This window comes from Suillus subaureus (genome assembly GCF_016647635.1).
Source record: "Suillus subaureus strain MN1 chromosome Unknown BJ212scaffold_3, whole genome shotgun sequence".
Taxonomy (NCBI): Eukaryota; Fungi; Basidiomycota; class Agaricomycetes; order Boletales; family Suillaceae; genus Suillus; species Suillus subaureus.
The window spans coordinates 1,847,169-1,867,105 of record NW_024538559.1 but is presented as its reverse complement, the minus strand read 5'-3'; the positions used below and the strand labels follow the sequence as shown (position 1 = coordinate 1,867,105).

The 19,937-nt window shown below is 43.1% G+C and overlaps 5 protein-coding genes across 5 annotated transcripts; 3 read left to right on the top strand and 2 right to left on the bottom strand.

Annotated features, from left to right (window-relative positions):
- Positions 1–858: 858 nt before the first annotated feature.
- BJ212DRAFT_1476175 (uncharacterized protein) lies at positions 859–1,285 on the top strand (the record flags this gene model as incomplete). Its single annotated transcript, XM_041339335.1, has 2 exons — positions 859–1,136; positions 1,177–1,285. 2 exons carry the CDS (start codon positions 859–861, stop codon positions 1,283–1,285), a joined length of 387 nt encoding a protein of 128 aa, XP_041198603.1.
- Positions 1,286–5,856: 4,571 nt separating this feature from the next.
- On the bottom strand, positions 5,857–7,543 carry BJ212DRAFT_1261516 (uncharacterized protein; the record flags this gene model as incomplete). Its single annotated transcript, XM_041330180.1, has 2 exons — positions 5,857–6,082; positions 7,410–7,543. Coding segments are annotated over 2 exons (360 nt in total), but the record flags the coding sequence as incomplete, so codon positions are not given.
- A 2,739-nt stretch (positions 7,544–10,282) lies between these two features.
- Positions 10,283–10,871, bottom strand: BJ212DRAFT_1295944 (uncharacterized protein; the record flags this gene model as incomplete). The annotated part of the gene is made up of 3 exons (XM_041332375.1): positions 10,283–10,406; positions 10,531–10,727; positions 10,785–10,871. The coding sequence occupies 3 exons, from the start codon at positions 10,869–10,871 to the stop codon at positions 10,283–10,285; spliced, it is 408 nt and encodes a 135-aa protein (XP_041198601.1).
- Positions 10,872–12,152: 1,281 nt separating this feature from the next.
- BJ212DRAFT_1260503 (uncharacterized protein) lies at positions 12,153–12,383 on the top strand (the record flags this gene model as incomplete). Its single annotated transcript, XM_041330115.1, has 1 exon — positions 12,153–12,383. One exon carries the CDS (start codon positions 12,153–12,155, stop codon positions 12,381–12,383), a length of 231 nt encoding a protein of 76 aa, XP_041198600.1.
- Positions 12,384–17,816: 5,433 nt separating this feature from the next.
- On the top strand, positions 17,817–19,723 carry BJ212DRAFT_1476173 (uncharacterized protein; the record flags this gene model as incomplete). The annotated part of the gene is made up of 2 exons (XM_041339334.1): positions 17,817–17,954; positions 19,424–19,723. 2 exons carry the CDS (start codon positions 17,817–17,819, stop codon positions 19,721–19,723), a joined length of 438 nt encoding a protein of 145 aa, XP_041198599.1.
- Between the last annotated feature and the right edge of the window lie 214 nt (positions 19,724–19,937).

Here is a 19,937-nt window from a genome sequence, read left to right as displayed (position 1 = left end):
CAGAGAGCTTAGCCAAATCATGGCCAGATCACTTTAACAGTGCTATCCACCAATTGAATGAACATATCATCCCTGCCTTCAAATTCTCACCCAAAGAACTCATGCTAGGCCTGGTGGTTAACACCATCCCCATGCCAGGAGACAATGCCTTGAGAGAGCCAAACAAGACAGAAGTTGATATACACATGGCCTATGTGGATCAACAATGACTCAATGGAGCAGATCACACAGTGACCCATACAGCATGGCAAAAGAGCACATTTGATAAGAAGGTCCTTAAATTGCATGCAGGTGAAGTAATATTTGAAGAAGGACAATTAGTTCAAGTCTATGTTAATGCATTAGATTTTACCATGGCATTGGCATGCAAGTTACAGCCATGATGGTCAGCCCCATGGCGCATTGTTGCCAAAATTGGCAATTCCTATACATTGGCCACACTTGAAGGATTCCCACTTAGTGGGATGTTCCATGCAAGAGGACTCTGAAGATTTGTCCCATGGAATGGCACTGTGCTTGCAATGTTACAGGAGGCATTAGGCAATCCAAGTATGCTTTCCTGGGAGTGAGAAGAACCATGCTAGTGATCATACGTGCCTAGTGCTGGTATGATCATCACAGCAGCTTGGGCTACAAAGCAATACCAAGGCCATTGCATGCTCCCTTCAGCAATAATGTCAGAACTCAAGGGTGCACACTTAAATTGAACATAGTCTTCATATTATTTCTTCTTGCAACTGTCACATATTACAGCTGTTTTAATATATGATGGCAGTGACATCATTTTTTTTTGTCAACTACATGAATTAGGACTTAGAACAATTTTGACTGATCATATCAGTGCTTGACTCATACTCAATGCACAAACATCTTATGCTCACGAGACATAACAGTTTTGACAGTCTTGATGATGATACCAATAGTGACTTGCAAATGACACACCATCACAGTACTATTCTTGATGCTCTCAATGAGCTAGAACTCATGGAAGTTGATGATAATCCCAATACTGATCAAACAGACACCGACGATGATGAATCACAAGAACTTGAAATACTAGACTCTGCTACAGGCCCTATTGTACCACCAAAGATTCCTACCCCCTCCTTCTACAGTGTCAAAGAAATGAAAATGAGGTAAGTTGATGCATATAGTCAGGGTTTTGTACTGACTCAGATCCCTGATAGGTGGGAATGACAAACCTACTACTCCTGTCACAAAGGATATCTCATACATGGTCTCTATCCTCTCGGCTAGTGAAATGAAGAAGGCCAAGAGCAAATGAGAGCCAGTCAATGCATCCATTGACCTTTGCACTGATGAACCATGGGACACTGTTAAGAACCATGCCTCTTACCTGAGTATGTGCCCTTCATTTCAGATGAGGTCTGATGATGGTCTAATGAAGTCCAGAGGACTCCCAGAGGCTGGCTACTCTGGTGGAGTGCTAGAAGACTTCTGGAGGAGCATGAGAGAGTTCTGGAGGAATGCAGGAAGTGCTCAGGAGAGTTCACACTGCAAAGTAATACTTCTATAGGAAACAGGATGGAAGGATAGGAGGTCCAGAGGACAGGGGGACAGGAGGTCTGGAGGACAGGATATCTGAGGATTAGGAGGACAGGACACCTGGAGGTCTGGAAGGAATAGGGGCTACATCAGATGGAGTCTGATATAGAAACAAACAGAGGTAGGCTACCCTAAGGTAGAGTTGGAAAGACAGGGATTGGACCTAAGTCCAGAAAGAGAGTAAGTGCCAGAAAGGCAAAGCTCTGGCCTAGTGAATTAATCCCTAGGCCTGATGGATAGGATAGACTTAGGTGGACCAAAGTCCAAGAGAAGGTTGAGAGAACAGGATCTAAGATGAGAGAGCAGGAACTAAGATAATATTCAGACTGAGAAACTACAGGAGTATGTACAGGGGTTATATACTGGAGAATATCTGAGGGGATCAGTAAGCAAAGGAGCAAGGCTATGTACAAGCATGTGGAAACATATTAGTAAGTAAGACGGAACATAAGTAAATGAACTTGGAGATGAAGACTTGTACAAGGATCAATAAGCAAGACAGAAGAAGAGATAACCAAAAGCCAGAAAGGTGGAGATGTATAAATGGAGATAGGTGCAGGATGTTGGACAGAAGGTAGGAATAGGTGCAGGATGTCAGACAGAAGGTGGGAATAGGTCTGGAGTTAATATCTGGAGGTCTGGAGATCTGGGGATCTGGGGATCTGGAAGATGAGGTGGATACAAGACCAGGATATGAGGAGGTGGATGTAGTCCTGAATCTGAGACAAGGTAAAGTCTAGATGTCTTGCCAGATGGAGTGTGCATAGGGTGGACAGGATAGGGTGGTATGGATCAGGCTAGCAGTGAGGATCCAGAGGTCTGGAGCTCAGGGGCAAATCTGGAGCAGAGTTGATCCTGCTGAGGTGTGAAGCACACAGTGGAAGGGGATCTGGGAATGAGTTGGATATGGGGTCTGGATGTAGGCTTGGAAGGCATGGGAATATTATGGAATGTGGGTCCAGATTGTGAGATATGACAGACACTCTCAAAGCACAGATTCTTGTGAAGATCTCAACAGCAATCAATCCCTGCATGCTCCATTTTGATGACTACTTGCTTACCTATCACATCTCTCAGGTTCTACCTAAACCTGGCCTATCTCTCTTGACTAAGGCTGACTACAATGGTATGATGAAATGGGTCAATGGAATGGCTGCGAAGGCTCTGACTATCAACATCAATGTTATCCAAATACAGCCTGCTAGCAACAACAATGAAAACCAGGGCAAGGATGAATCAGAGCTCGCAAAGTCCAAGACAAAGAAATGAGTATATATTCAATGACCTTATAGATAATTATTTCACAATTTTTCCACAGAAAGAGTCAGCTGCAATTCTTCCATGAAATGAAAAGAAAGTAGCAAACATTCAGCTTTTACGAGATTGCTGGATCTGCAAAAAGACTGATTCTGCCTGTGCATCAACCCATTGTTATGTGATTCCTGGATCTGAAGAACACTTTCCACTTGGACATCAACAACTCGACTGCTGGGCTTTTGCAATGGTTGGTATTTCATCTCTGGTGTTTCATATGTAGTTGTGATACTGATTTTGAGTAGTGTAAGGAGGCAAGCAATGCAATGATTGATAAGCCCCCAAACCACTGACTCTTTGATCTGAAGGCCATCAGCCCAGTCTCACAGTGCTGACTCAATGCATAGGCCAAGATAGTGACAGAACCTGCATCTTTAACTCCTGTTGTCAATGTCACATTCAGCAATGAGTTTGCAAGTCTTTCAAGTCAAACCACACAGCTCCGAACACAACCTCAGACATTGGGCCAGTGCAAATCTCCACATCTTCACTCATTCCCCCATTGCATAAGCCTGGCAATGACATGTCTATCATGGCCTTCTGTGCCCTGTACCAGCTCGACAATAGCATCACTATGAAATTTGCTTCTCATTCATGTAAGGAAGCACACTTACTCCACTATGTGACCTTTTCAGACCTCAAGGAGATGGAGTTCAAGTTTGGTGAGATAGCTGCATTATGTGATGCTGTTTAGAGGTGGTCTATTCCTACTAGTATGGCATGATTGGACATTATATTGTACAATAAGAACTGTTACTCAAGTTGCTTTTAATGCTGCAAGTTGTTATTTTGTAACCTAGCATCAAAAGTATCCAGTGTGTACAAAATAAATGGGCATCATCCAGTGTAATGATATCAGCAATCTCGTACATATCATAAAGGATTCCATCATCTGTGGTTGCACTATAGTATTTGTGGTGATGACAAAGGAAATGCTTGATCTTCAACAATGCTTCCTCAATGGGATTGAGATCAGGGGAGTATGGCAAAAGGAATTCAATGCAAACACCTGGTATATGCATCCCATCGTGATAATCATTGTAGGAATGAGAGGAAATCACAAATAGACTAACCAAAATGGTCTGCAAGTTTGAGAATCTCAGCACCATGGTGAATTGAAGCATTGTCCATCACAAGGACACTCAATGGGCCTGGATATGCAGAGCACTTTGGTAACTAGAAGGTTATCAGACTTGTCAGATGTCCAAGAATGTAGCTTGATATGTAACTCACAACAGTAAATTCCAGCCACTCAAGAAAGAGCTCTTTTGTCATAGAACCTTCAACAGCAGTGCATGCAACAATGACATCAAGAGTCAACAGTGCTTCCAAGCCAACACAATGCCCATGGACAAAGGGTTGATGTGCATGTGCCTGTTTTCCTCTTGATGAGCGCCCATAATGCCATCTGAGTGTCCACTTGTTCCTACACATACTCCAACTCTGATCCTTAAGATAAGTCACTCACACTATCACACACTTACACGTTGTAGAGAATGAGATTGCTCTAGGCATAGATCACCCATATTTCAACTCATGATGATTGGTATAGCACATGACTCACTATCTATGACTATCCTGCAAAACACACCAGAGGTGCAACACTTTCCCATACTATGTGATGCATTCCTGCACACATGCTTAGCGCGCTCTTCCCATGCTCAGTTGCACTATGTTGTGCAGCATCCTGGAGCCTCCATCCATTGTCCAACCAGTTCCCTAGTGAGTCCTTTTCATCTATTTTCATTATCAGACCATATTTAGCATTATATGACACTATATTTCATCATGGACCCTTTATTTACCTCACTTACATACATAGAGTGCTCCCTATTTGCTTCTGAGCCCTGGGAGCATGCCTAGGCACAGCTTGCCTGTTGTCTGGAAAGTTTTTTAATACACCAACCACCATCATGTCAGTAGTCATCTAGAGTCAGAATCCATCATCATGAGTTAACATCTATCAGAGTCATTGCCCTAGTCCTCAGCAACAGTCCATTATCATCACCAGTCCACTTGGCAGTCTCAGTTCATGTTTTCATGCCATCTTTCAGTTTCTTATACATTTGTGCACAGCTTGTGCATTATTCCCACACTTCATGCTCCTACACACTCTATATTCCCATGTGTGTGCTTTCAGTGCACTTCACCAGAGTTGACCTGGTGTCACTTCATGGATCTTGCTTTCCTTGCTTCCCTTAAGGGTTGAACATATTGCCTGGCACACTTCAACCAACAACTTAGAGAGTTAGTAGGCTTCCTCTCACCCCAGAGTGAGAGCCCTCTTTCTTTCTTTAGACTCTGCAAGCTGGCAGAGTAGTTGAACCTTCAACATGCTAATGCACAACCACCATGTGCATGCAAACACACTTGCATGTCCAGCATGCCCACTCTAGGTCCTCTGCTACAGTCCATCCACCCATCCATGTCCTCACTAAAGTCCACTGCACTGTAAACGTGCACATGTGCACTTAAGTGCCATTACATATAGATATTGCTACCTACTCATTTCACTTCCATGCTACAAGTGTTGCCTAGCACTCAATATAGAGAAGGGACTTATAGTTTTGAGAACACATTATCCTAGCACTCCCCACCTCTGTGTATTTAGCAGTAGTATGTGCATTAGAGCAAGTTTAAAGGCCCCCAAAGTCCAAATTTGCACACTACCTGCATAGACATGACCACTTTGCACCAGTTTGATTCCTTCTTCACTGGATTTAGTTTCCAGGTAGCCTTTGCCTCTATGCCTTAGACCCCCATCACATGCACTCTCACTTTCTATTGCCCCAGTGCACTTTTGCACACATCTCAATCGCACTTCTTCCAGTGTTTGTGCATCCTCTAGCGCCCATTTGGTTTCAGAGTCTCCCTTAGACATTTTGAGGACTCTCTCTCAGTAGCTGTCCTTTGGGTCAAGTTCTGTCTTGCATTCAGGTCTTGCTGTAGAGTTCCCTTAGTAGTAGTCAGTTTCTCTCATAGTTGCAAGTCCTCACCTTCAGCAATACATTTTAGTTTCTTTTGGCTCATACCAGCACATTTGAGTTCATTGAAGACAGTGGTGAAATGAATAGATATGAAGCTGTTGGTTCTTGTGAGGCTGACAAGCTCATCAAGGAAGTAGTCAAGGTTGTCATGAACAAGTTCTAGGAGATATTCAATGTCTTCACATTCCAGACAATGCACACAGCCATGAACTCCCCTCAGTGTCCTGCATGATTTGGGAATCATGCATGGACATGACTACTAGGTAGCCCCCCTAAAAGACAAAGTCTGTTAGCTTAGGCATCAGGCTAGTCAACCCATACCTTGGTTTCAAACCTTGGTCATATAGTTCAGTTTCCTCTCTGTGATTCATGAATTTATTATATCTTGAAGAAAAGTCATTTGTGAGATGGGAATCACATAATGACCTAGTTGATATTGTGAAGCAAGAAGGTTAAGGTATTGCCTTGCCTTTGGCTTATTTACTTTGGCTAGAGAAAACCATAGAGAAAAGTTCAAAGCCTAACAAAAAAACCTATCTAAAAAACCTGTGTTTTGTGTCTTGTTATTGTATTATTATTTCTGAGTTGTTTTCTCTAGTATTTCCTTGATTTATTTTTCTCTTGGGATGCTCTGACCCATCAGATACTTCACAAAATTGTACCTACAGGGTATGATGTCATAATGATGTCATATGGCTCCACAGATACTCCTGCAAGTATTCTGTTGAAAGTTATGATGTCATTTGTTCTGGAATGTTCTGCTCCACTTGCTAGAATGTTCTGCTCCACTTTCTGGAATATTCTGCTCCACTTCTGATGTCATTGCTCCGCTTTTTTACTTACATAATATTCCCACACAAAATGTATATAAGGAGGGCCCATTCTCCCCCCCCAAAAAATAGGATCTCCCACTTGCAATCATTTGAATCTCAGTTTGAGCTACTCACTGTGAAGATTGTTGCTTACAAAGAAAGCCCCTTTGAAGTACCAAGTGCAGGGAAAAGACATTCCCTTGAAATTACATAAGTTTCTTACAATAGAAACTTAGTTTATTTGAGACCAGCTTCTTACCTAGTTTCTGATATTGACTAACATGAGCTTTGGTCAATCTGTTCATTTGTGAGACCCACTTCTCACCTAGTTTACTGAAATTGACCAACACAAGCTTTGGTCAATCTGATTATTTGTGAGACCAGTTTCTCACCACTTTGTGCCTATTTGACCAACCAGTCTTTGGTCAATGTATTCATATTTGAGACCATAGTCTCTACAGAGGATTATCTTAACAAGGAACCACATTCCAGTGTCTAGACAGTTTATCCTAGACAAGTTTATAAGTTGGGATATAACACAAAAGCTCTGACTAAGTTAATCATATAGATTGGTTTAGCAAGCCTCCCAAGAACTCACACATTATCTACCATGAAAGAAGAAAAGTCATAGACCATGTTAATTGAGGACTGGCAAGAAGTCTTATCCTAGTGTAATTGTGGTGTCATTACATTTTACATGCATTTATATAAGACCCTCGGTTATTAAGACATTGGGTGATTGGCAACATCACCAGTGTCTCTCCACAGCCTCAAGACATGGTACCACATCCATTGTGAGAACCTGCAGCAGTTGAGAATATCTTGGAGGTTTAGTAAGTTGTGCTCATAAAGATAGATGGCTGCTCATTTGACATTGTTGCTGATCTTGCAGAACACCATGATGTGACAGAGGCTATTCACTACTAAATCATATTTTGTGTAATTTACAAAAAAAATGATGCCACTGCCATCATATATTAAAACAGCTGTAACATGTACCTACTAATTTTATGATATCCTAATTACTGTAAATCCTGCAAGTTTGTTCTATGGTGGCTCAAAAAACTGTTCACATGTTTTGATATTTTTCACTATCTATGATATTGTGTGAGAACTCACAAATGCCTCAAGGACATGGTTATACCACATTGTAGTATGGCTTCAGGGCTTTCATTTGAGCCCTACACCATGGGAATTGGTGGAGATATGGTGGAGATATAAGGCTCACAAAATGGTGACTCATGCAGACAGTTTTTTGACTCAAGTATTTTACAATAATAACCAGGTATTCTAGTATTTTGTATGACCTCCCTTGGCTTTAATTACTGCCTCTATCCTTCTAGGCATACTCTCAATTAATTTCTGGCAATCCTCAGCTGTGATCTTCTCCCATTCCACTGCTACTCTCTCCCAAAGCTCCCATACTCCTTTAGGGGGGTTTTCATAGGCTTGAAGCTTTTTCTTGAGTGTTCCCCAGAGATGTTCAATGACATTGACATCAGGAGACTGTGCTGGCCAGTCAAGAACATTGATGTTATGTTCTTCAAACCATTCCTTAGCTCTTCTGGATGTGTGCTTGGGATCATTATCCTGTTGGAAAATGATATCTTCTTCATCAATCCCTGATTCTGCCAAGCTAGGCAGCAAGTGGTCATTTAAAATGTCCACATACTGCTCAGCATTCATCTTCCCCTCAACCTCAGCAAGCATTCCCACACCATTCCATCCCATACAGCCCCATATCATTAAAGAACCTCCTCCAAACTTGACAGTCCCATTAACCTCTCTGTCTGTTAGGCCATCTCCCTTCTTTTTCCATATATATACCTTCCCATCTGACCCAATCCTATTGATTTTGGTCTCATCTGACCATATAACATGCTTCCAGTCCTCTACAGTCTAGTGTTGATGAGCTAAGGCAAAGGCTAGTCTTCTCTGCCTATGTTTGATGGAGAGAAGAGGCTTTTTCTTCTTTGTTACTGCCTTGAGAACATTCCTCACAGTTTGTGAAGAGACAGGGGTAGTGATGGTGGAATTGATATAATGGGTGGCTTTGACAGCATTATCAGCCTTTCCTGTAGTGATATGTTGGATAATAGCCCTGTTGTCAGTAGAGGTAAGCTTGGATGGATGTCCTTCACAAGAGTTTTCCTTGTCTGGGTGGCTTTCTTTGATAAACTTGGCCACAGTGGACTTGCATACTCCAGTTCTAGAGGAAATTTGGCAAGCAGAGAGGCCAGCATAAGACAGAGAGAGGATATTATCTCTTTGAGCAGAGGAGATAGCTTTCATGGTGATTATGACTATGATACATGAGATATTCTGGTTTATATAGTTAGATATAGTCATAAAATAACATAATGACACCACTTCATAATTTATATAATAGTGGCATGATTTTTGTGGTGTCATAAATAATGATTTATATAGTTTTAATATACACTCAAAAAACTGTCCGCATGAGTCACCATTTTGTGAGCCTTGTATCTCCACCATATCTCCACCAATTCCCACGGTGTAGGGCTCAAATGAAAGCCCTGAAGCCATACTACAATGTGGTATAACCATGTCCTTGAGGCATTTGTGAGTTCTCACACAATATCATAGATAGTGAAAAATGTCAAAACATGCAGACAGTTTTTTGAGCCACTGTATATCATCGCTGTAGCGCTGCTAGTATGCTTCCAGAGTTGCAGTACCAAATGAGTAATCAAAAGTGAAGTCACAGCAAGTCATGGCCAAGTCACATCACATGATTTTTGCAGAAACTGCTTGAGATCTATCTTAGCATTTTTGGATCTTTAATTCTCCCTCAGTTGTTCTGCTCACAACTGAGGTGAGTATTGTACTTACTCACCCAATACTGTACTGATGCATACCTAGTGTTTGCATTGTTAGGTATGATACTTTAATATAGTCATTCTGCTCATGACTGAGTGTTTGCATTGTTAGGTTATGAGCCCTGTAACTGTGCAAGTCTAGTAGGTAACTAATACTGAACAACTTTCCATGAACCTGTGGACCACTGGCAACAAGTCAATATTGACTAACATTCCCATTTTGTCTGAACACAACTATCTGACCTGGAAGATCTGGATCCAAGGAAAACTGCAGTGGGAAAAAGTCTGGGGTACTGTCTCTGGAGATGACCCAGACCCATCAACACTGCCAGCTGTTACAATCAATGTATACCCCTATTCTCTTTTCTTTTTGTCTCACATTGTATTACATCATGATTACTACTTGCCATTGTTAGATGATCTTATCATTTGTTATCTTGTTGTTTGTCCCATTTCAGTCTTTCACTGACTTTGTTGTTTTTATCCTTATTAGGCACTTGCTTGTATCTTTACTTACTTGCACCTGCCCTAAACTCTCTTAGCTATTCTCTATAAATATGTGACTTTATACACCATAGTACTTTACTTGAATCTTACTAGGTTTTACCTGATCTTTCACTAAGGACCTCCAATTCTTAGTTGTCTGAATCTTTGATTCTAATAACAAGCACTCCTCATTGTTAGTCTTACAATCCTCTCTTGTTTAAGATAACGAACTCAGTCATTGATGGTTCTCTTTTGAACTTGACTGTTTAGAACCATCCTAGTTTATAACACCAGCCAGTGCACCCTCCACTATCCAGTAGTCTGCTGTTGCCACTGCCTTGTCCACTTCAGCCACTACTCCCTCATCCTCTGCACTCTCAACTGCATCAACTCTCTGACACCTGGAAAATTTGTAATGACAAAGTGCTCAGAATCATCATTGAGTACATTAGCAATGAGACATTAGACCTAATTGCTGACAAGATATCTGCCACATCTACATAAGAGAAACTTGAAAAGGTTCACCAAGGCACCAATCCAGGGCTAAACACATTTTTCACACTCAGGAGCATGATGCAGTGGAAGTATGCTAACACTTTGTCAATGGAAGAGCATATTGCCACCTTTGCCACTGACAACCAAAAACTCATGGCGATGAGAAAGGCAATTAGGGATGAGATGCAAGCATTCCTCATGTTAATTTTATTGCCATCCATATCTATCTGGGACACATTCACAATATCTCTGCTCTAGTCACTTTCTGCCAACTCCATGCTCACTTTTGAGACTGTCTCTACCCAACTCCTCTCACAATCCTTACTTGTCAAGGGTAGCTTAACACCCTCAGAACCACCATCTGCCCTCATCACCAATACCCCCACAGGTACGAGCAGTAATCATGACCAAGGCCAATACTGTGATTACCATGAGTCACATGGCCATGCCACAAAGGATTGTCAGGATCTAAAGGATGCAAAGAAGGAGTGTAAGAAACAGAGGTGGAAACCATGAGAATAAGAGAAGTCCAGCAAGGCCAAAGCCAACAAGGCAGATATGGACTTGGATATAGACTTGAACAGTGATGAATCAGATACAGGCAGCATTGAGACCAAGACTAGAAGTGAGAAAGTCAAACATGCCTATACAAAGCACTGTTGCAATGAATGTATTTATATTACAAAGACATTAATGAAATGTGCTGGCTATAAGTGTGAACATTACTCATCACTCCAAGGACATACTCATCAACTCCAGCTGCTCTCATCACATGACACCTCACAGACACTAGTTTGTCAAATCCACCTATCAAAAGCTGCACAAACCTGTCCTCATCTACCTTGGTGATGACTCCATGCAATGCATGCAACACCTCCAAGGTGAACAGCATCACCTGATTATCAATGATGTACTGTATGCCCCTAACCTCACAGTCATGCTGCTATCCATATGACAACTGGCACATCACCACTGCATCATATTCAATGGCCTAACATGTGAGATATAAGACAAGACAAGTGATGTTATTATTACAGAAGGCAAAGGACACAGAAACCTGTACCATCTTGTTTCAGAACCTATCACTTCAGTAGCTGATCATTGTGAATTGACACACCTTGTGACTGATATTAATGTGCTACACCACCATCTTGGCCATGTGGACCATGAAAGCATTAAGTGCATAGTAATCAAGGGGTACCTAAAAGGCATAATGTCAGTGATAGGCAAGGAAGACTTCTGTGAGAGCTATGTAAAAGTAAAGATGAAGAAGCTCCCATTCAAGCATGAAAGGAAAACAGCTGTAGCACTGCTGGCCTTGATACATTCAGACATAGGTGGACCTATCACACTACAGTCACCTGGTACTGGATCACCTTCATCAACAACAATACATGCTACCCATGGATATTCTTTATAAAGCACAAAAGTGAAGCACTAGCCAAGTTCAAGGAATGGCAAGCAACCATTGAATCATTACACAACACCAAGCTGAAACAGGTTGAATTCTCACACAACTGGGTCTGTGTTTTTCACACAGATAATGGAGGAAAGTACCTCTTACATAGTTTGAAGCACATCTTTATTCCTGCAGAATTGTATATCAAACAACTATACCTGATATGCCCAAACAGAATGGACTTGCCAAGCAAATGAACAAAATGCTCACAAATTGTGCCCTTGCAATGCTGATTGACTCTGGGCTACCAAAGACCTATTGGTCCCATGCATTCTGCACAGCATCCTACCTCATTGCATGTGGTCCTGCATTAGGAATAAAGGGACAGACACTGTTTGAAAAACTCACCAGTTGCAAGGTCAATATCTTAGGTTTGAGAGCTTTTGGCTGCAGAGCCTACTCCCTGATACCAAAAGACCAATGACCCAAGCTTGATCCTCATGCTTGTTGATGTATCTTGCTCAGCTACAAGTATGCCACCAAGGCATATATTCTTCTGGACATTGCAAGTCAGAAACTGTTCAAATCAAGACATGTGGTCTTCAATGATAGCCCTGGAACTGCACCAGAATTGCAAGGTGGCCCTGCAGAGTCCATCAAGTGGGAGCAGTCAGCACCTCAAGGAGATGTAATGACACACACAGAAGCTCTTTCAACAGAATGGGTGTCTGTTGACCCACCAAATGCAGACTCAGAATCCATTTGTGCCAGTGACAATCCAATGCTAGAAGTGGACAACATTGTCACTCACAACACTGTCCCAGTGACAGTGAGAAACAGCAAGGGCAGAAGTCCAGGGACAAAGTCTGAAAAACCTGCAAAGTGAGTGCAACTGCCACCAAAGGAACCAGTAGACCCAACTGATGCTGATAGGGACCAATATGGGGTACATGCCATAAGGTCACATTCAGCATCATTGTGAGGAGAGTAATCTCAATAGAACAAATGCAGGCCAGGTTCCAGAGGAATTAGTGTGGGGACAGTATCCTTCAGGCCAAATTGCACAATGATGTGATCAACAAGGGCAATCTGAGATAGTGCAATGGTACAGGCATTGTGGTCATGTTCAATTACAATGCCAAGACAGAAGCTTGCTTCACCAAGGTCAGTGACTTGCCATTTGGTGTGGAGTTGGGTCTTGAAGTCAGTGAGGACAACTTTCAAGCTGCCTATGGTAAAGAAGTTGTCAACATGAATAGCAATAAGGAGGATACTGATATCAGTGCATCAGAAATAGATACAGTATTCACTTGCTAGACACTTAAAGCCCCAGGATAGCATGGTATCATTGAGATTATAGTTTCAAACTAAGCCACTTTGTTTCATGCCATAAAGTTCCTTTTGTAGTTGCCAAACATGGTCCTCAAAACTGGGTTTCACAAATCCCTCGGGGTGCTCCATATAGCACACCTCATTAGAGTTGAGTAGCCCATAGAGGAAGGCTGTCTTAATGTCAAGCTGCTCAACCTCCCAGTCAAGAGCTGCACTGAGGTAGGCCAGGATACAGAAGGACTCAAGATGGGCAGTTGGTGCAGAAGTCTTGGTATAGTCTTGTCCTCAAACAGTAGAGTAACCATGACAGACATAGTGTGCTTTGAAATGTGCAGGTACCCTATATTGGTTACATTTTAGCTTAAATACAGACCGACCCTTCATCACCTTGTAACCTGATCAGAATGTGGTATAAGCTTGTAAATGCCAAGGTTGCAAAGTAAGTCAAATTCTTTATACATTACTCCAGTCCATTGTTCTGTGTGCTTGGATCTCATGGCCTTGGCATAGGTAGTTGGGTTACTGGGATGTTCATGCTTGAAGTTATCAGGCATGGCAGCAAAAACCTTTGTAAGATAGGCAATTTTGGCCTCAAGATTTGCAAGTCCAGCATCAGTGGCACAAGCAGCTAGTGCAAGGTTGTGTGAACTGTTGGAGGAAGTGTACTCAAGGTTCTGCAACTGTTCAGTGGCTGCCATTGAAGCTAGGATGGTGCGCTAAGCAGCAGTGTCATATCCCATGATCCAGACCCATGTTCCATCATATTCCCATGCCTTCCGAGCCTATGTCCGGACCACACTTTATATCCAACTCATTCCCAGATCCCCTTCCACTGTGTGCTCCACACCTCAGCAGGATTGACTACGCTCTGGATTTACCCCTGAGCTCTGGACCATTGGATCTCCACTGCTAGCCTGAACCATAACCCCCTGTCCCATCCACCCTATGTACACTCCATCCAGCAAGACATCTGGACTTCACCTCATCTCAGATTCTGGACTCTATCCACCCTCTTGTATTCCGGTCCTGTATCCACCTTGTCTTCTGGATCCCCAGATCTCCAGACCTATTCCCACCCTCTGTCCGATATCCTGTGCCTATCCCCATTTAGGCATTCTCTGCCTTCCAGCTTTTGGTTACCTCTTGTTCCATCTTGCTTACTGATCTTTGTATGAGTCCTCATCTCCAAGTTCATTTACTTATGTTCTGACTTACTTACTAATGTGTTTCCACATGCTCGTACATAGCCTTGCTCCTTTGCTTACTGATCCCCTCAGATATTGTTCAGTATATAACCCCTGTAGATACTCATGTAGTTCCTTAGTTTGAATATCAACTTAGACTTGCCTAATCCTCTCTTGGACCTTGGTCTACCTAAATCTATCCTACCCATCAGGCCTAGGGATTGATTCCCTAGGCCAGAGCTCTGCCTTTCTGGCACTTACCCTCTTTCTGGACTTAGGTCCAATCCCTGTCTCTCTGACTCTACCTTAGGATAGTCTACCTCTATTTGTTTCTACATCAGACTTCGTCCGATGTAGCCCCTATTCCTTCTGGACCTCCAGACCTCCTGTCCCTTGTACCTCTGGGCATCCTGTCTTTCTGTCCTCTGTCATCCTGCCCTCCTGTCCTCTGGACCTTTGAACCTCCTATCCTGTTTCCTGTAGAAGTATTACCTTGCAGTGGGAACTCTCCTGAACACTTCCTGCATTCCTCTGGACATTTTCCCATGCTCCTCCAGAAGTCCTCCAGCACTCCACCAGAGTAGCCAGCCTCTGGAAGTCCTCCAGACTTCATTGGACCATCATTGGACCTCATATAAAATGAAGGGCACATACTCAGGTAAGGGGCACAGTGTATGAGCTGAGGCCAAGCCCCTCTGAGTCAGTCTCTCTCCCCCTTGAGCAACATGGTTCTTAACAAGCAGGTATATAAGGTATATCTTTAGCAGCACATTGACATTTGGATAGTACAGGTGTGCATGTGGAGCAACAAATGGGAGGCACATCCAAGGGGCCAGAAGAAGCAGAGTTGGGTGTGAGTTGAGGGTGGGGAACTGGAGCAGTGACATCAGTGGTGGGTGGGGTATCAGGACATGAAGGAGCAGGTGAGTTGTCAACAATGCATCCAGGGTGCAGGGAGGTAGAGCTATTATTGTGAGACTCAATAAAAGACACATGATAGGATATGAAAACCTTGTGGGATTCACAGTGATAGCACCAATAGGCCTTTGAATCAAGGGAGTATCCAATGAGGACATGCTCAACAGAGTGATTGAAGATTTTGGGGTTGTGTTGGTTCTGGACAAGCACAAAAGCACAACATCTGATTTCACATAGATGGGACAAGTCAGGTTTATGGGCAAACCAATGTTTGTAGGATGTATGACCTACCTGCAAGGCAACTGGAGTGTGGTTAGAAAGGTAGTTGGCAGTAAGTATAAACTTGTCCTAGCAGTTTGGTGGAACATCACAGGCTGAACACATGGCATGCACTTTACCCATCAGAATCCAATGAAGGTGTTTGACACACTCATTCTGAGTAGAAGTAAAAGCTGCCATGAATTGATACTGGGTCCCACATGAGAGGAGCCACTCTCACATGGAAGCAGTCTTGAATTCCCCATTATCTACAGTGGCTCAAAAAAGTGTCTCAATGTTTGTGACTTTTCATGTAGTTTCTTTATCATGAGCCAGGGTGTGAGAATATGACTAAGCCATAGGGAGGTGTGGGAAAGCTCTGCCTCTAAGCTTTAAGTTTGATCCCTCTAGCATGAGAAAATTATGTCATGAAGTGAAGACATGGTTCATTTAATTTGATGACTCATTGAGACACTTTTTTGACTTTCAGTTTGACCAACACAATCTTTATAATTCTGGTACTTGGTGTTTCCTCCTGTTGCTCTAATTACTTCTGCCACTCTTCTATGCATAATATCCATCAATATGAGGCATTCCTCATCAACAATATTGCCCCACTCTGCTGCAACTCTTTCCCACAGCTGAAATAGCCCCTATTGTTATTATCATCAGCTTGTCTAATCTGTATACCAGGCAGATTGCTACTAAAACTGGTCTGAGCAGGGTTACTATCATTAGGATCATAAAAAGTCATTCCAGATAAGAAAAATATCAAATTAGATTGTCCTTTCAAGCTTACATCATATAACAAAAAATCTCTTGTTCATAATATTCCAACTAGGCAATGCTACTCAAGCCACCAAATTCATTAATTACATCATCTACACTGCTCTCTCCACTCAAATAGTCAGGGGTACTCTTAAGGCAGCCAATCTTAAAGCTGTAAACAGGCAGAAAAGCCTTTCCTGTCTTCAGCCCATATAGGAAGGAGATTGGCCTTTGCTTTAAAGCCTCAATATTGGACTGTTGAGGACTGGAATAGGGCTACCTGGTCAGATGAAACAAAAATCAATAGGATGGGGCCAGATAGCTAGGAATATATGTAATGAAATGCAAAAGAACTACTAGAAGAAAGAAAGGTCAAGCAAACACTAGAGTATAGAGTAGGAAACTTGATGGTATGGTGTTGTATGAGGTGGAATGGAGTAGGAATTCTCTGTAAGGTGGGTGGGAGGATGAATGTGAAGCAGCACATTTCAATTTTGGAAAAGTATCTGCTCAGAAGCATGCAAGAATCAAGAATTAATGAAGAAAACATTACCTTCTAACAAGATAATGACCCTAAGCATACTTCAAGTTGACCATAAAATGGTTTGAAAACTATGGTATCAGTGTTCTATCATGGCAAGTCCAGTTCTCAGACCTCAACCCCATTAAACAGCCCTGGTAATCACTCAAGATATCACTTGCAATCTATCAAGATCCTCAATAGGGGTTATTTCAACTGTGGGAGAGAGTTGCAGCAGAGTGGGGCAATATTGTTGATGAGGAATGCCTCATATTGATGGATATTATGCATAGAAGAGTGGCAGAAGTAATTAGAGCAACAGGAGGAAACACCAAGTACCAGAATTATAAAGATTGTGTTGGTCAAACTGAAAGTCAAAAAAGTGTCTCAATGAGTCATCAAATTAAATGAACCATGTCTTCACTTCATGACATAATTTTCTCATGCTAGAGGGATCAAACTTAAAGCTTAGAGGCAGAGCTTTCCCACACCTCCCTATGGCTTAGTCATATTCTCACACCCTGGCTCATGATAAAGAAACTACATGAAAAGTCACAAACATTGAGACTGTTAAGAACCATGCTCAAGGGGGAGAGAGAGTGACTCAGAGGGGCTTGGCCTCAGCTTGTATGCTGTGCCCCTTACCTAAGTATGTGCCCTTCATTTCAGGGGAAGTCCGATGATGGTCTGACGAAGTCTGAAGGACTTCTGGAGGCTGGCTACTCTGGTAGAGAGTGTGGGAGGACTTCCGGAGGAATGCAGGAAGTGCTCAAGAGAGTTCCCACTGCAAGGTAATACTTCTACAGGAAACAGGATGGAAGGATAGGAGGTCTGAAGGTCTGGAGGACTGGAGGACAGGAGGACAGGAGGACAGGAGGACAGGAGGGTGGGATGATGGAGGACAGAAGGAAGGATATCTGAAGGTACAGAGGGCAGGATGTCCAAAGGACAGAAGGATAGGATGTCCGAGGGTCAGGAGGATGGAATGTCCGAAGGTACAGAGGGCAGAATGTCCGAAGGTACAGAGGGCAGAATGTCCGAAGGACAGGATGCCCAGAGGTATGAGAGACAGGAGGTCCGGAGGTCCAGAAGGAATAGGGGCTACATCAGACGGAGTCTGATGTAGAAACAAACAGAGGTAGACTACCCTAAGGTAGAGTTGGAGAGACAGGGATTGGACCTAAGTCTGGAAAGAGGGTAAGTGCCAGAAAGGTGGAGCTCTGGCCTAGGGAATCAATCCCTAGGCCTGATGGGTAGGACAGACTTAGGTGGATCAAAGTCCAAGAGAGGATTGGGCAAGTCTAAGTTGATATTCAAACTAAGGAACTACATGAGTATCTACAGGGGTTATATACTGAACAATATCTGAGGGGATCAGTAAGCAAAGGAGCAAGGCTATGTATGAGCATGTGGAAACACATTAGTAAGTAAGACAGAACATAAGTAAATGAACTCAGAGATGAAGACTCATACAAGGATCAATAAGCAAGACGGAACAAGAGGTAACTGAAAGCCGGAAAGGCAGAGAATGCCTAAATGGGGATAGGTGCAGGATATTGGACAGAGGGTGGGAATAGGTCCGGAGTTAATATCCGGAGGTCTGGGGATCCAGAAGACAAGGTGGATATGGGACTGGGATATGAGAAGGTGGATAGAGTCCAGAATCTGAGATGAGGTGAAGTCTGGATGTCTTGCTGGATGGAGTGTACATAGGGTGGATGGGACAGGGGGTTATGGTTTAGGCTAGCAGTGGAGATCCAATGGTCCAGAGCTCAGGGGTAAATCCAGAGTGTAGTCGATCCTGCTGAGGTGTGGAGCACACAGTGGAAGGGGATCTGGGAATGAGTTGGATATGAAGCCCAGTAAAAACCAGTTGTGACCGGAGGGGATCACAGCTGCTGAGAAGTTAGTTACCTTATTTGTACTATGACGGAATCTGCTGAATCATGAGAAGTTTCGTTGTGTTTTGTAAAACGACGTCGTATCGCATTGCAAAACATCACATCACATCGCGCCAACATTGCATTGCATTGCATTGCACCAGCATCGTATCATTGAGTTTTTGTACTACAAGTATGTACTATCTGTGCCATCCTCTCATACTAATCTGATTCAATATTTCAGAATGTTACCTGCCTTGAGCTTGAGCTCAGACAGGCAGCTATATGTTTGTCTGTGCACCAAGCACAATCTTGGCCAACCCCATAGAGTTGCCAAATCCACATGGCACTGACATCTACAAGAGGCTAGTACAGAGGAGGAGTGAGAGAAGATGCGAACTAGCCGAGAACTATGGGGACATACCATGGAGCTGGAACTGGGTGCTGGGGAGGTGGCTGCAGGCTGCACTTTATCTTCAAACTCTTCTGACAGAACATCTATACCCCCCAGTGCTCATCGCACAGCCGCACTTCAAGATCTCGTCAAACAAGCTAGGGAGAATGAAAACCTTAGATGTAACACTCAATGTGACAAATGCATATGAGTCAGCCATTTTTATTAGTGTCTTCAACTCGAATGGAGTGCTAACTATCTGATTTGCAGCACGAACCTCAGGCTGACGAGCCTCCACACCATGACAAGCCTCCGCACCCTGATGAGCCTCCCCACCATGACAAGCCTTCGCACCATGACGAATTCCCCCACCATGATGGACCTCCACATCCACCACAGCCTCTGCACCCAGACGAACCCCCACATCTACTGCAGCCTCCACACCCAAACACACCCCCACCTCCCCCGCAGCCACTACAACAGCAGTATGAGATTCGCATAGAGTGCAGGCAGCGACCCGACGTCGACATTGACACCCTCACACAAAGTGCCGTCTTTCCAAAAATTTGAGAGATGATGTTACAGTAACGTTTGCCCCTATTCATTTTCCCTATTCCTTCCTTGTGTATTACGTCATGACCATGCCTTATGGCGCCATCATTAGACTTCCTTCTGCCATATCTGTATTACACCACGATCGCCGCTGCCGTCACTAGGTGACTCACTCTTTTCTTATCTATGACTCACCCTTATCTCTGACTTGGTCTTATCTATGACTCGTCGC